General features: G+C 52.3%; 1 protein-coding gene across 9 annotated transcripts in view; it reads left to right on the top strand.

The window, feature by feature from the left end:
- Nucleotides 1–16,475, top strand: part of IQSEC3 (IQ motif and Sec7 domain ArfGEF 3) — a 219,305-nt gene that overhangs the window by 183,938 nt on the left and 18,892 nt on the right. For all 9 annotated transcript variants that reach the window (XM_048499195.1, XM_048499194.1, XM_048499202.1 and 6 more), the window contains 2 exons: nucleotides 3,149–3,310; nucleotides 15,372–15,494. In XM_048499195.1, the coding sequence (XP_048355152.1) occupies nucleotides 3,149–3,310; nucleotides 15,372–15,494 (285 nt within the window). The remainder of the gene's footprint in view (nucleotides 1–3,148; nucleotides 3,311–15,371; nucleotides 15,495–16,475) is intronic.

Genomic DNA, 16,475 nt, shown 5'->3' with positions numbered 1-16,475 from the left:
CCCACCCCCCCCCCCCCCCACCCCCCCCCCCCCCCACCCCCCCCCCCCCCCACCCCCCCCCCCCCCCACCCCCCCCCCCCCCCACCCCCCCCCCCCCCCACCCCCCCCCCCCCCCACCCCCCCCCCCCCCCACCCCCCCCCCCCCCCACCCCCCCCCCCCCCCACCCCCCCCCCCCCCCACCCCCCCCCCCCCCCACCCCCCCCCCCCCCCACCCCCCCCCCCCCCCACCCCCCCCCCCCCCCACCCCCCCCCCCCCCCACCCCCCCCCCCCCCCACCCCCCCCCCCCCCCACCCCCCCCCCCCCCCACCCCCCCCCCCCCCCACCCCCCCCCCCCCCCACCCCCCCCCCCCCCCACCCCCCCCCCCCCCCACCCCCCCCCCCCCCCACCCCCCCCCCCCCCCACCCCCCCCCCCCCCCACCCCCCCCCCCCCCCACCCCCCCCCCCCCCCACCCCCCCCCCCCCCCACCCCCCCCCCCCCCCACCCCCCCCCCCCCCCACCCCCCCCCCCCCCCACCCCCCCCCCCCCCCACCCCCCCCCCCCCCCACCCCCCCCCCCCCCCACCCCCCCCCCCCCCCACCCCCCCCCCCCCCCACCCCCCCCCCCCCCCACCCCCCCCCCCCCCCACCCCCCCCCCCCCCCACCCCCCCCCCCCCCCACCCCCCCCCCCCCCCACCCCCCCCCCCCCCCACCCCCCCCCCCCCCCACCCCCCCCCCCCCCCACCCCCCCCCCCCCCCACCCCCCCCCCCCCCCACCCCCCCCCCCCCCCACCCCCCCCCCCCCCCACCCCCCCCCCCCCCCACCCCCCCCCCCCCCCACCCCCCCCCCCCCCCACCCCCCCCCCCCCCCACCCCCCCCCCCCCCCACCCCCCCCCCCCCCCACCCCCCCCCCCCCCCACCCCCCCCCCCCCCCACCCCCCCCCCCCCCCACCCCCCCCCCCCCCCACCCCCCCCCCCCCCCACCCCCCCCCCCCCCCACCCCCCCCCCCCCCCACCCCCCCCCCCCCCCACCCCCCCCCCCCCCCACCCCCCCCCCCCCCCACCCCCCCCCCCCCCCACCCCCCCCCCCCCCCACCCCCCCCCCCCCCCACCCCCCCCCCCCCCCACCCCCCCCCCCCCCCACCCCCCCCCCCCCCCACCCCCCCCCCCCCCCACCCCCCCCCCCCCCCACCCCCCCCCCCCCCCACCCCCCCCCCCCCCCACCCCCCCCCCCCCCCACCCCCCCCCCCCCCCACCCCCCCCCCCCCCCACCCCCCCCCCCCCCCACCCCCCCCCCCCCCCACCCCCCCCCCCCCCCACCCCCCCCCCCCCCCACCCCCCCCCCCCCCCACCCCCCCCCCCCCCCACCCCCCCCCCCCCCCACCCCCCCCCCCCCCCACCCCCCCCCCCCCCCACCCCCCCCCCCCCCCACCCCCCCCCCCCCCCACCCCCCCCCCCCCCCACCCCCCCCCCCCCCCACCCCCCCCCCCCCCCACCCCCCCCCCCCCCCACCCCCCCCCCCCCCCACCCCCCCCCCCCCCCACCCCCCCCCCCCCCCACCCCCCCCCCCCCCCACCCCCCCCCCCCCCCACCCCCCCCCCCCCCCACCCCCCCCCCCCCCCACCCCCCCCCCCCCCCACCCCCCCCCCCCCCCACCCCCCCCCCCCCCCACCCCCCCCCCCCCCCACCCCCCCCCCCCCCCACCCCCCCCCCCCCCCACCCCCCCCCCCCCCCACCCCCCCCCCCCCCCACCCCCCCCCCCCCCCACCCCCCCCCCCCCCCACCCCCCCCCCCCCCCACCCCCCCCCCCCCCCACCCCCCCCCCCCCCCACCCCCCCCCCCCCCCACCCCCCCCCCCCCCCACCCCCCCCCCCCCCCACCCCCCCCCCCCCCCACCCCCCCCCCCCCCCACCCCCCCCCCCCCCCACCCCCCCCCCCCCCCACCCCCCCCCCCCCCCACCCCCCCCCCCCCCCACCCCCCCCCCCCCCCACCCCCCCCCCCCCCCACCCCCCCCCCCCCCCACCCCCCCCCCCCCCCACCCCCCCCCCCCCCCACCCCCCCCCCCCCCCACCCCCCCCCCCCCCCACCCCCCCCCCCCCCCACCCCCCCCCCCCCCCACCCCCCCCCCCCCCCACCCCCCCCCCCCCCCACCCCCCCCCCCCCCCACCCCCCCCCCCCCCCACCCCCCCCCCCCCCCACCCCCCCCCCCCCCCACCCCCCCCCCCCCCCACCCCCCCCCCCCCCCACCCCCCCCCCCCCCCACCCCCCCCCCCCCCCACCCCCCCCCCCCCCCACCCCCCCCCCCCCCCACCCCCCCCCCCCCCCACCCCCCCCCCCCCCCACCCCCCCCCCCCCCCACCCCCCCCCCCCCCCACCCCCCCCCCCCCCCACCCCCCCCCCCCCCCACCCCCCCCCCCCCCCACCCCCCCCCCCCCCCACCCCCCCCCCCCCCCACCCCCCCCCCCCCCCACCCCCCCCCCCCCCCACCCCCCCCCCCCCCCACCCCCCCCCCCCCCCACCCCCCCCCCCCCCCACCCCCCCCCCCCCCCACCCCCCCCCCCCCCCACCCCCCCCCCCCCCCACCCCCCCCCCCCCCCACCCCCCCCCCCCCCCACCCCCCCCCCCCCCCACCCCCCCCCCCCCCCACCCCCCCCCCCCCCCACCCCCCCCCCAGGACTACAGTTCCCATCATCCCCTGCCAGCATAATGCTGGCAGGGGATGATGGGAACTGTAGTCCATAACATCTGGAGGGCCACGAGTTTGACACCTGTGCCATAGTGAGATTGTGATATATTTTTGTCCCATTATCAGTCTCCCTGGCCTCACCTGATTCTACCCTACAATATGTCCATAAAATGCTGTCAGGTCACAGCCAACTTCTCGTAGGCCGAGGAAAGGGCTTTCAAGGCAAGTGAGAATCCGAGGTGTTTTGCCATTGCTTTCCATTACAGCGTCTTCCTTGGTGATCTCCTTTGCAAGTATTGATCCTTCTTGGCTTCTGAAATCTGATGAGATCAGTCTATACTATGCTGTTGCCCTTCCCCTACAGCACTGGTATGGGAAAGGCCAATGATTCTCTGATAACACAAGGGTTGGCTCAAGATAATAGTATTTTATGCCCTGATGTAAATATGTAGCTCATCATTCCCTCCTCTTTCTTTCCAGAAATCCAGACAAGGGGATCCAGTTTCTTATCTCTCGGGGCTTCATCCCAGACACGCCCATCGGAGTGGCACACTTCCTGCTCCAGCGCAAGGGACTCAGCCGCCAGATGATCGGGGAGTTCCTAGGGAATAGCAAGAAGCAATTTAATCGAGACGTCTTAGAGTAAGCATCAGCTCCATCCATCCTGTAGCCAGTGGTTACCCTTGATTTCCAACAGTTGCAATAGTTTTTACTGTGACCAATGTCTTCTTTGGCTGCAATTTCCCTCTCTCCCAGCTGTCCTCTCCTGAGCATTCTGGGGGAGAAAGAGATATCTCTTTCTTGTTCACAACTTGGGAACACTGGGAATAATTGCAGGGGAAAAGTAAGGAGGAGAAAGAATACCTGGTTGCACAGTTTGTTCACGTCCTGACATTATACAGACATTCAGGATGGGGTGGACTCCATGGGAAGGTGGTGATGGCCACTAACCTGGATAGCTTTAAAAGGGGCTTGGACAGATTTATGGAGGAGAAGTCATCTATGGTTACCAATCTTGATCCTCCTTGATCTAAGATTGCAAATGCCTTAGCAGACCAGGTGCTCAGGAGAAGCAGCAGTAGAAGGCCATTGCTTTCACCTCCTGCATGTGAGCTCCCAAAGGCACCTGGTGGGCCACTTTGAGTAGCAGAGTGCTGGACTAGATGGACTCTGGTCTGATCCAGCAGGCTAGTTCTTATGTTCTAATGTGGAAAATGATAACTATTTTGTTTCCCTGGGGACAAAATGAAATATTTTGTAGCACATTAAAACATCCCCTAGCATGTTGTACTTCTGCTAGACCAAGAACTCTTAGGTCCAGATCCTGCTGGCCTGTTAAACTATTCCTGTTCATGTTGCTTTTTATAGCCTTCAGAAATAAGCCCTCCAACTTCTAGCTGTTGTTTTGCTTTGACTGGAAAAAACCAGAGCAAATTACCCCTGATCTTGGAGTCATTATCAAGGCAGGTTCTAAGCAGGCCTCCTAATTTCAAGGCTCACTAGTTCTTGCTGCTCATCAGGCTTAGTTTATTGCAACAGGGGGACTTGAATATTGATCCTTCTTCAGCTGTTTTTTCTTTTTATTGATCTAGTGATTGTCAAGAGACGTATAGGCTCCAGGGTCCTCATGCCAAGCACCACATTTTGAAGGAACTGCTGGCAGTTTTCAGTCTAAGAGCTGAGGGATGTGTTTCAATAGGTAGTGTGTGGAAGGAAGTACCACAGAGTGCAGCAGCTGTTAAAATTAGAGAGCTCCTTACTGGTGAGGGTGTGAAAGGGAAGTGCTAACTGAAGAACTGTGTAGAGAAGACAAGCAAACTTTACAGGTAGGTTTGCCAGGTCTCCTGATAGGGTGGTAAGCCTCCCACCAGCAAGTCCTGTGTCTGCCACTGCTCCAAGTCATGGTGGAAAAAAAAAGAACTATGTCACTGAGTAAACCCTGGAAGTGACATATATGGTAGCTCTGGTTTTACCATAGAGTTTCCAGCAATTCCTAGAGCTACTGTTGTCACTTCTGAATCTTTTCTGAGAATGATGACAGCAATATCAATGATGTCAGATGGACTCCACATATCCCCATTCCAAGTCTTCCCATTGGTTGCCTGGCTGACAGTGCAGTCCATGGGGGATGGGACAGATCTGTGGCGGCTGGGGACAGCACCGGCAGAGGAGGTGCCCATGTTGTGCTGCTTCCAGAAGTCCCCCCCCCCCTCTCTCTCTCTCTCTCTCTCTCTCTCTCTCTCTCTCACACACACACACACACACACACACACACACACACTGTGGATTGTACTGTCATCCTGGCAACTCTATGCAGATGGCACAAAACTGTTGGAATGTAGGCCAGTAAAGTGCAAGGTACAATAGCCAGTAAAGGGAAGGATAGTGAATAGTTCACTGAGCCACACTTCCCAGACGTTCTGTCTCATGGCTTCTGTTTTTGATGGAGTTTTTCTTCCATAAACAGCTTTGTCAGCTCCAAAATAGAACATGTATTATGATTCAAAATCTCAGGGTAAAAGGAAAATGGCATGTCTGTGTGAATAGTCTCCACTCTATTGAGAAACTAAACTCCAGTAGCCCAGTTGGCTAGCAGGCTTGCATGCTCCCCTGGATTGCTAGTCACTGTCTCTTTGACAATTGCCTCCATGCAAAAATCCCAGTTTATGGTTGGTTACACATTTATTCCCTGTTCTGGGCAACTGGGCATTAACAGTGCTTGCAAATTTCCCATGCCCAGGATTCAGAGTCCAGGGTACTATTTTCTCAGTTTTTTAAATGAATTGTAATTCTTTCTGTGCCAATCCAGCATTAGCCTCCCATTCTCCTCTCCTGAAACTCTTCTCTCTGTGTCAGACATGTGAACTGTAAGCATTGTTCCTAATGAAATCTTGTTAAATTACTCAGACCCAGGGTGAATGAATAATAGAACACCTTTTAAAGAACCTGTGAAACTCTCCATCTTGTCTTCACCATGAACTGTTGGCTTGGAAGTTATGATGTCACTCAGCTGTGCAAAAGGGGCCATGCCAATCTTCATAGCAAATATTATTAAGAAAATCCCACTGCACCTTTTAGACTCAGGGTTTTTTTAATTATTTGCAGAGTGTGAACTGTGGATTATTACCTTGTTCATCAGATGCCAGTAGAACAATTAGCTGCAAGGCAGGGAAATCAGATGGTGGTGTGTATACGTGAGAACTCTTAAAGGCACATTCACTAACAAGGGTGTAGTCAAGGGTGCAAAAACAATGCTCTTATCCTTTGTGTCAGTCAATCAGTTTCTTTTTTCTCACTGTCTAAGAGCAGTTAGTAATCTTGTTTTCTAACACTATATAAGTCTTATATGTAAACATCCCTTTGAAAGTCCTTGCATACAAAATTCCACCACCTGGTTTCCCTGACTTGCAGATAACAGTTTCACAGGCATTTGGAGAAGTTGGTAATAACCTACAAAAACTCACACTCTGTGTATAAAACATTAGTTCCAAATAACTGGATTTTCTTAATGTAGTAAATTGGTTTCAGATAACTTGGGAAATGAATGGATAGCTCACCATGAGATCACTTGGAGAGCTGAGCCAGGAACATGAGATAGGATTAGGAAACTCAAAATAACAAAGGGATAATTTCCCCAGGTAGTCCCATCCTTGACAATCTGTAAGGATCTGGGGTGGATCAAATGTTGCTGACTGTTTTGTCATGGAGGTGGGCCCCTATCTTAATGGTAGAGCAGCAGTGGCATAGTGGTTAAGAGCAGATGTACTCTAATCTGGAGGAATCAGGTTTGATTCCCCGCTCTGCCACCTGAGCTGTGGAGGCTTATCTGGGGAATTCAGATTAGCCTGTGCACTCCCACACACGCCAGCTGGGTGACCTTGGGCTAGTCACAGTTCTTCTGAGCTCTCTCAGCCCCACCCACCTCACAGGGTGTTTGTTGTGAGGGGGGAAGGGCAAGGAGTTTGTAAGCCCCTTTGAGTCTCCTATAGGAGAGAAAGGGGGGATATGAATCCAACTCTTCCTCTTCTAGAGCAGGGGTCTTAATTGGCCATGCTAGCAGGGGCTGATGGGAATTGTAGTCCATGAACATCTGGAGAGCCACAGGTTGCAGACCCCTGTTCTAGTGTGATCGCTTTACCTGCAGAAAGGCCCAGGTTCAGTCCTGAGCATTGGCAGTGAAAAGGGTCAGGTAGCAGGTGTGAAAGGCCTTCATGTGAGACCCTGGATAGCAGCTGCCAGTTGGAGTTGACAATATTGATCTTTACGGATTAATGGTCTGATTCAGTTTCATGTGCCTGTTAAAAAAGGGTCATGGACACGTATCTTCCCTTCCCCTCCATGTTGTAACTTCTTCTCCACCCAGTCACCCATCTGCCTTAAATTTGTTTCTGCGCTGGAATTCATCGGAGTTAATGCTACTGGATTCTTTCTTCACGTATTTTCAAATCAAATCCTGGTTACGACGAGAACACCAGTTAACCTTACCCACTAATATAATTTTGAACTGCAGTTAATGATGATCCAGAAAGTCACTCAAGAGATGGGAGGAAAAAGATTGTTTGGTGAAGAGTTGAGTGGCACTGTATTTATCTTTATACGTCCACTTCCTTGCACTTTCTGGAGGCTTCTTGGGACACCATCACTTTGTCCTTGTCCATCCACATGGCCCAGATTTCCTTCCCTTTTGTTTGGTCTCAAAACTGTCACACTCTCCGATCATTCCTAGGCTTTCCTGCATCAGCTGTGAGTGGCACATAATGTCATGAATGGAGCAGGTAGAGCCAGTGAAGGGAATGAGGTTGTTTGTTCTGTGGGCTGAAAGGTTCTAGGAAAGTCAGACCCAACTGTCTTCTCAAGTTTGTTTCCAGAGCAGGGGTTGTCTTCTGAACATAAGACACATTCTAGCAGTGGTGGGATCCAAAAATTTTAGTAACAGGTTCCCTCGCCAGCCCCCACTCAGCAAAGGGGGCAGAGGCGTACCTAGGCAAACCTGAGCCCTGGGCAAAAACTGAGTTGGATGCCCCCCCCATGGGCAGCCACCCCACCACGACCCCCCAAAATTTTTTGGTACCAGGTCATTTCTAAATCATCATCACATTATAGAAAATGCCCCAACTCACAAATCTGAACACAGCAATGGTGAAACACAGGTTCTTTGATAGAGACTGGTGAGATGGCAAAGGCGTACAGTAATTGAGAATCCATGAATTGCAGTACCTGAAAGGGATTAACCCAGTTCAGGGAGTTACATTATTAGTCGCAATTGCTATATGGAACCTTCATGTTCAAAGGCAGTATGCCTCTCAGGGAGGCGAGGGCGTGGAGATGGAAAAGCGGACCCAATTAGTAACCCCCTCTCGGCACACACAAATAATTAGTAACCCACTCTCGGGAACTGGTGAGAACCTGCTGGATCCCACCTCTGCATTCTAGTAAATGGGAGCAGGTTATTTGTTAGAAAGGGAGTGCCGAGTGTGCTCTGATGCATCTCCCTGGAGAACAAGCTGGGTCCCTCAGCGTCCACACTTGCCCCTGCCGAAAACTTGGCTGAATGCAGTACGTGACGGAAAGAGATTTATTTGACTCTTGAAAGCTTATATCCTGAAAATCTTGTTGGTGTCTATGATGCTATTGGACTCAAGTCTGGCTGAATGCTGTCAGACCCAGTAAAAATGGATCTGCAGTGCTTCCTTCTTTGTGCCACACAAAGGAGTTCATGGCATAAAGGGAGCAACCTGAGTGCGGATGGCAGGTTTCTTCCTCAAGAACACCATCACAGCAGAAACTGCTCAGTAGCTACATGATTCAGGGGCTTTTTGGTAGCAGTGCTAAGGTTGCCAGCCAGCTGCAACCGAGGAGGAGGGGGTGCCCAACAGGAATGGGGAAAACGGCAGCATATATCAAAATCCACATCGCAAATCAGGCTCAATTCCTCATTCAGGTTTTTAATAAACTCAAATTCATTATAAACACATTCATTTCATTTGGCTCATTCCGCACATGCAGAATAATGCACTTTCAAACGGCTTTCAGTGCTCTGTGCAGAATAGCAAAATCCACTTGCAAACAGTTGTGAAAGTGGTTTGAAAGCGCATTATTTTGCGTGTGCGGAAGGGGCCTATGTTTCAATCAGAACTCAAGACAGCAACTTACTGTATTCAGGAACTCAGTTCCAAAACATGCAAGTCCACGTTTTATAATAATAAAGTCAAAGTATTCTCCAAATAAAGTTAATCATTTCATTAGTCCATTCAAGAATTGTTTGTAATGATGAAATGATGCACTTTATTTGAAGAATACTTTGACTTCATTATTATAAAACGTGGACTTGAATGTTTTGGAACTGAGTTCCTGAATACAATAAGTTGCTGTGTTGAGTTCTGGTTGAAACAAATGAAACGAATGTGTTCATAATGAATTTGAGTTTATAAAAAACCTGAATGAGGAATTGAGCCTGATTTGTGACGTGGATTTTGATATATGTTTATGGTTGTTGCATGTCTGATGTTAATGCAGGGGTAGGGAACCTTTAACACTCAAAGAGCCATTTGGACCCGTTTTCCACGGGAAAAGAAAACACTTGGAGCTGCAAATAATTTTTGACATTTAAAACAAAGATAACACTATATATATAGGGGTTTTTTTTTACCTTTTACCTCGCCATTCTGAGAAGCGCATGGATGCGCCCGCCCTGCTGCCTGCAGAGTGGGCAAGGATGAAGCCGGCGGCTCGGCCTCGCCAGCCACCGGGAAAGCGCTCCAACGGGGTGGGCGAGAGGGGAAGCCCGCAGTGCGGCCCAGACGCACTGCAGAAAGAGGCGCTCAGCCTCTGCCACCTGCAGGGCGGGTAAGGATGGAGCTAAAGGGTTCGGCTCGTGGAGCCACAGAAAGTGCAAGGGCAGCCGCGACGCGGCTCTCGCCGAAATTTCAGGTTCCCTACCCCTGTGTTAATGTATAGAAAACGGCAGCATGCCAGTAATGCAGTGACACTTCTGGTGAATAGTGGAAGTGACACCATGTCACTGGCATGACATTCAGGCATTGAATGTTGCCCAAATTCCAGAATGTTGCCTCATCATCATGCCAGTGATATGATGTCACCTCTGGGTATTTGTTGGACGTGACATCATGGCCCCATTCAAGAAAAAATCCTCCTACTGGTTCTCAGCAGGCCATTGGACAATGAAATAGGGATGTGGGAGGTTTTCCTAACCAACTCCTTCCCAATGAAATTACTTTGCTGAGGAGACTCACCCGGGCAGCTCATTCCTGGTGGTTTTACTGGCAGTTCCCATGATGTTCAGTATGTCTAGTACGTGCCATACCACCAAGTCATGCTGCCTCCCTTCTATGTAGAACATACTGTCCATAACAGAGGTGTACAAAGGAACTAGGACAGCAAATAGATGCCAGATGGGCAGGACTCCTGAACATTTGAAAGTCATGCAGAACAGGGAATTCTGGAAGAATGTGTGTGTGTGGGGAAATGATTCCCCCCCACCGAAACAAGCTTTCCACCGAAATCTTCAAAATGTCTTCTTTTTTAGCATCTGGTCATCCAACCAGCAATTCCATGGGCTGTTCTTCTTCATACTTACAAGGACAGCTTTATGCACAAAATGGATTTGGGCAAAAAGGGCCCGTCAGAAGAATGACTCTGGTATGAGAATAGCTGATGGGTCTGGGTGCTCAGTGGCTTGTTCAGGGGACGTGCTCTATTCCTAATTGGCCCTAAATCCTTTGGCGGTGGATGAGGAGAGACTGTTCCTTATTGCTGCCTTCCTGTTTTGTGGTTTTAAGTGTTTCCACCTGGCTGCGTCTCCTCTGTTCCCTCCCGGAGCATGGGCTGTGAGTTCATTACAGATGTTTTTCATTTGCAAGCCGGCTCCGCTGCCTTGTCACCTGAGTGGAAAAGCTTGAAAATGGGTCATTGCGCTCAGCTGAGCAGATCCCCAGCCCCACAATGGCACAGCTGCTTCCTGCCTTTCCCAAACCTTTTTGCCGTGAGTCTTCATTGCCATGACAAATCCTCATCTAGATGCCTCATGGCTGAATATACACTGGTGGGATCCCTCTCTGTGTAGTCCATGGTCAGCTGAGGATGTGGCCTCTGGCCAAGTTGCTAGCTGTAAGTATAAGGACCAATAAGAAACTACTGTGGTTGAAACAGCAGCGAAAAGGGTCCCGGGATTCTTGATAGTCTCCCTTCTAAGCAAGGGAATCTTTGCCGGGTTCACATTCACAAGTGTCCTGAATAAATTCAACAATATATAATGCAGAAGGATTAAGATAGAACTGCATTATCCCAAAGGTGCTGTAAGAAAATCATTAAGGGCTGTTTCCCAGATATCATCTTCCTGTCTCTTTTAAGCCCCTCTGATTATTCATTGGCAAAGTACCAGTTTGCGGAAACTGCCACATAAAATGGGTTGTAGCAGTCTGATAGCCTAATCTTGCCAGAGTTAGAAAGCTAAGCAGAGATACTTGGATGGGAGTCCACCAAGAAAGAGAGGGGGCTGCTATAGAAGGGAAGGCAATGGCAAGGAGAAGAGTTGGTTTTTATACCCCACTTTTCTCAACCCTAAGGAGTCTCAAAGCAGCTTACAGTCGCCTTCCCTTCCCCTCCTCGCAAGAGACATCTTGGTTGCAGGAGAGGCTGAGAGAGTTCTGAGGCAATTTTTTGACTAGGCCAACCTCTTCCAGCAGGCTTTGCATGGAGGAGTGGGGAAACAAACCTGATTCACTGGGGTGCTGTCTGGTTTCCGGGCTGTATGGCCGTGTTCTACCAGCATTCTCTCCTGATGTTTCGCCTGCATCTGTGGCTGGCATCTTCAGAGGATCCTCCTGACAAAACGTCAGGAGAGAATGCTGCTAAAACACGGCCATACAGCCCGGAAACCAGACAGCACCCCAGTGATTCTGGCCGTGAAAGCCTTTGACAAGAAACCTGATTCACCTGTGCAAATCTTTTATCTTTAAAAACCTGCAGGGTGGAACTTCATGGGGTTACCATGAGTCAGTGGAAACTCAACAGCAAATTTTAATTTTTGAAACGTGGGTTCAAATGTTACGTTAATCTTGATTTTACATTGGTAAAATATAGCCTAATTTGACTTTTTTAAAAACAAAATTGATAAGCACTCTTTCAGTGGTTGTTCCTAAGGCAGAACATAATAACCCATTCCTAAAACCAATTAAAAAATCAGATGAGTTGCCCTGTAAAAATCAGCAGTCAGCAGCACAGGCAGCAGAACTACATAAGCACAACTATTTAAGAGCATGGCAAAATAAACATGCTTCCATCTGTCCCCAAAAGGGTTCAATTATTTTATTATTTACTCTTTCTTAACAACTTTCCAATAAAAAGGCTTTCAAAGCTGTTTTTTTAAAAATAAAATCAAACATTAATGCAATGAAAACCCTGTAACGTGATAAAAGTTCATTCAACACAACACAAAAAAAACATCTTCAGGATGTTAAACAAAAGTGTTTTGGGGTGGAATTCTGCTCAGCCCCCCCCCCCCCCAATGTTTGGAAAATGTTTTATTTTTCCCCCAAGCATTTTATTTTGAAAATGGTAAACTAGCAGCTTTTTTCCCCCCTGAAGTTGCTTTGATAACATTTCCTGTTTGTTGTGTGGAAAGCGGGAAACATTTTATCCCCCTCCCCTCCGGTTAGAACTCTTTCTTTCATTTTCACCGCAGCTCATGGCTGCCATTTTCTGCCGCTTCAGGATTCTCCATGATACCCGCCATTTGCAGAAGGTTCTCATGGAGGTTTCCTCTGCTTGCAACTCATTTGGCCGCCATTTCCGTCTGAAACGTACATGAATAAAGTTAGTTTTCACTACTGATTTGTCACATTTTCCCTTTTTTTGTTGTTGTTTTGAGGGCGGTGTCTTCAAAGCTATGATGACTCAAAATATGTGCATATTGCTAATTCTCTGATGTCGTAGCTTTGAAAATAAAAGTAAGAGCTCTTGGGGGGCAGGGAGAGGCGGGTAAAAGAACTGTTTTGGAGTGAAACACTTTATTTTCCCTTGCTGCCTGGGAGGAAAAACCCAAAATGGTTCCTTTAAAAACATCAGCAAGATGTTCTGTTTGTATTGTGCAGAATGGCCCATTAACCCTTAGCTGCCATAATGTGTAATTAATTCATTATGACTAAATAACTCACAATTATAACATATAATAATAATGTAATAACTAAATAATTGATGTGGGGAGGAGTCTAAGTGAGGTTCCCTGGGGAGCTCTTTCTTAGCCAATTGGCCATGCTGGCAGGGGCTGATGGGAATTGTAGTCCATAACATCTGGAGTGTCAAAGGTTCCCCACCACGGGCCTCTACCCACTACCACCCATCAAACTTGCCTTGCTAATAGCATTTCAGACTATTAGTTTATCTGCTCTGTGTGGCTGCAGTTCTCCAGAATCTGAGGCAGAGAAGGGCTTTCCCGACAATTTACCTGAGATCCTTTTAATTGCCAACCAAGGACTTTCTGTTCACTAGACGAGCTTATGATCTTCAGTCCATGTTCTGGTAAGTAGGGAGGAGTGCAGCTTCAGATGTTTACCATGACAAAGAAGACGGGATCTGGAAACTCTTGTTCTGTTGATAAGGCTTCCACTTCAATGTGCTTTGGTGCATGTTCCAAACGCATTTCTTTCTTTTTTTCCAAACCATTACAATCTCCAGTGGTGATTGCCACAATGAACAGAGTATTGATTAACCAAGAAATATTCTCCTGTTATCAAAGCGAAGCATTTAGCAGCAAGAAGCCTCAATACGACCCTTTGGGAGAACTAAGTGTTAGTGAAATAAAAGAAATCGACAAAAGAGAAGAGGGATAACACACCCTTTCTTCTGCAAACATTTTCTGATCTGTCCATGAGGGAAGGGGGAATCAGCTACTCTGGAGGATCAGCTACTTGGAGGGGGAATCAGCTACTTGGAGGATCAGCTACTCTGACTTTTCTCCCTTTTAAAGCTAAGTTCACTATCAGCAGTTTCCCCTGGAACAGAAAGAACCTGGGTCTCTTTAGAAAGTGGTTTGAAATTTCCTCTGCTTTCCTCTGCTCTGTTTTTACATCAGGGTACCCTATATCATTAGGACCCGCCATCCTCCCCTTTTTCTGTTCTGAGGGGAGGGTTTGATATTAGGTTTATTGGGCGCCTTCTACTTTTACTATATTACCGCTGTTTTAAATGGGATTTTATCACTTATCTTAGTAATTTAAATTGTTGGAGCCTATGTGAATTATTTTTATTGTTTGCTCCTCGTTAGTAGTGTATTAGATTTTATGTTGTAAACCGCCCTGAGCCCCTTGGGGATAGGGCGGTATAAAAAACTGATAGATAGATAGATAGATAGATAGATAGATAGATAGATAGATAGATAGATAGATAGATAGATAGATAGATAGATAGATAGATAGATAGATAGATAGATAGATAGATAGATAGATAGATAGATAGATAGGGATTGCTGTTTAAAGCATGTGTGGCCATGCCACTTGTAAACAATTCAGGTTGCTTTTTACCTATGACTAAGGTGCCTACTGGACAAATAGAATGGGTGTGTACACTCTGGAAAGGGAGGATTCTCTCAAAGCACTTTTAACTTCCTGTCCTGTGCTGCCAGCTTGTCTTCCGTATGATGGTGTTGGTGAAGTGGAGACTCCCCCCTTCCTATTTTCCCGAGCCAGCACAGTAGGGGAGGGGAGAATTATGTTTGATTTTGGTGTAACACAGTGATTCCCAACCAGGGTTCTGTGGTGCCCTGGGGTGCTGTAAGCATGTCCCAGGAGTACCGTGGCAATGCTACCGCCCCCCCCTTTTGTGGTGTCTCCCGCCAGTGCCAGCAAGGACATGGAGCTGGCCCAGGAGGCAGAGCCTGCCACAAGGTCAGCAGCCAATTCCCCCCCGCCCCCAGTGCTTCCCTTCACCCTGGGAGGGGAAGGTGGGGTGTGGCAAGTAGGGGCACTGGGAGGGGAAGGTGGGGGGGATGGCAGGGGTACCATGAGATATAAACGGTACCATGATGTCGAAAAGGTTGAGAAACACTGGTGTAACACATAGAGTATTCCGTGCACATAAAATTCCCAAAATAGGCAAATTTCTCCCCTTGTGGTTTTTGTTTGGGATCCCTCACCCCCAGTTGGCATTTCTTGCCACAAGTCAGAGTAGTGGCAGGACAAAAATAAAAAATGTTAAAGGATCATTGGCCGATGATATTATTTTACTACCAGGTAAACCTGGGAGTGACATCATCTCTCTCTAAGAATTGATTGAAGTACTATGATTCCCAGAGAAGACTGGCATTACTTCTGGGGGGTTTCCCCCTGAAAGTGACATCAGTCCTCTGTAAGAATTGGTTTTACCGCAGAGTTTAGATCAGTTCCTAGAAAGGCACAATGCCATTTCTGGGTTTTCGGCAGAAATAACATCACATCATTGACTGGTACCCCATTCCCCATATCCCTGCTCCTCCTCATCTCCTGATAGTTACTAGGTTGGGCATAGCAACCCTAGTTCTATCCCAAACCTGCTTCTTTACAGCAATGAATAAGAATCCCCTTGCCCTCACTGATGTTTTGCTGGCCTTCTTTCTCTCTTGTATGGCATGTCTTCTGAGAAAGTGTCATCCCGAAGACAAGCTGGCACAGTATTGACAGCGAAGGTGTTCGTTTCTCATTTCTCTTAGCTGTGTGGTGGATGAGATGGACTTCTCTGGCATGGAGCTTGATGAAGCTTTGCGGAAATTTCAGGCGCACATCCGAGTTCAGGGAGAGGCCCAGAAGGTGGAAAGGCTAATTGAGGCTTTCAGGTAAGAGCAGTGAAAGGTAGTTGGAAAGTAAGCATAACCACAGCTGTGCCATAACCACAGCTGTGCTACAGCAAATGTCTATGACCCAGAAATGTAATCATATTCTTCTGGAAACTTGAAGTTTCAGGATAAGTTTCAGGTCTCTTGTGGTCATAGTAAGACAGGCACTTGTTTGGGTAATCTCAAGGGAAAAGTCACTGACTTTGTAGTGTACGATATGACCTGCTAATTTGCTGACTTTATTACCCATGTCTATTGATGTTTTCCTTTTATAATGTGATGCTATTGATTTGTTAGCATTGATATTGTTATTCATATTGTTGTTGTACACCGCCCTGAGCCCTTTAGGGGAGGGCGGGATATAAATTCAATAAACCATGACCATCATTGTATGTACTCACATGCTTCTCAGCCAAAATTGAAACTCCTGCCCTGACATTGTATGTATGTGTGTATTGGGGACATCTTAGAATTTATTGGTTCACTTTTTTATTCCAAAGTACATCTTAGAGAGGTTTATAAAATGGAATTCACAATGGAGCTATTGGGATGACGGAGGTAACCCAGCAAAAGGCAAGCTCCCAAAATTAGCTCAATATGAAGAGTACATAGAAAAGCACAAAGACATGCATATCATTTTTAAAAAAATCAATACATTTAATATTTAATAGACCTGATATATTTCAGGCCACAAGAGCTATTCATCAGGGGAATTCTGCATATTTAGAAGGTACACGCTTTTCTGATGTTTGTACTTGTCCTCTTATCCTATAACTATGAAGTTTGCTTAGTCTTTGGTGGGGGATATTGTGAGACGCCTTTTTGAAATCCAAGAGATGGTGGTTGAGTCCATCTACACAGGTTTTGAAAGTAGGGTGCGCAATTCTTATGGCTCTGTTTCCTAGGCTTCAGTGGTGAACCCTGGCCACTGGTCAAATTTAATGCAAAACAAACATTTGCTACCCTATTGGGCCAAGGAGG

The sequence above is a fragment of the Sphaerodactylus townsendi genome, linkage group LG06, assembly GCF_021028975.2.
Source record: "Sphaerodactylus townsendi isolate TG3544 linkage group LG06, MPM_Stown_v2.3, whole genome shotgun sequence".
NCBI classification, from domain to species: Eukaryota; Metazoa; Chordata; class Lepidosauria; order Squamata; family Sphaerodactylidae; genus Sphaerodactylus; species Sphaerodactylus townsendi.
Note: the sequence above shows the minus strand (reverse complement) of the source record. Positions and strands in the feature narration are given on the sequence as shown.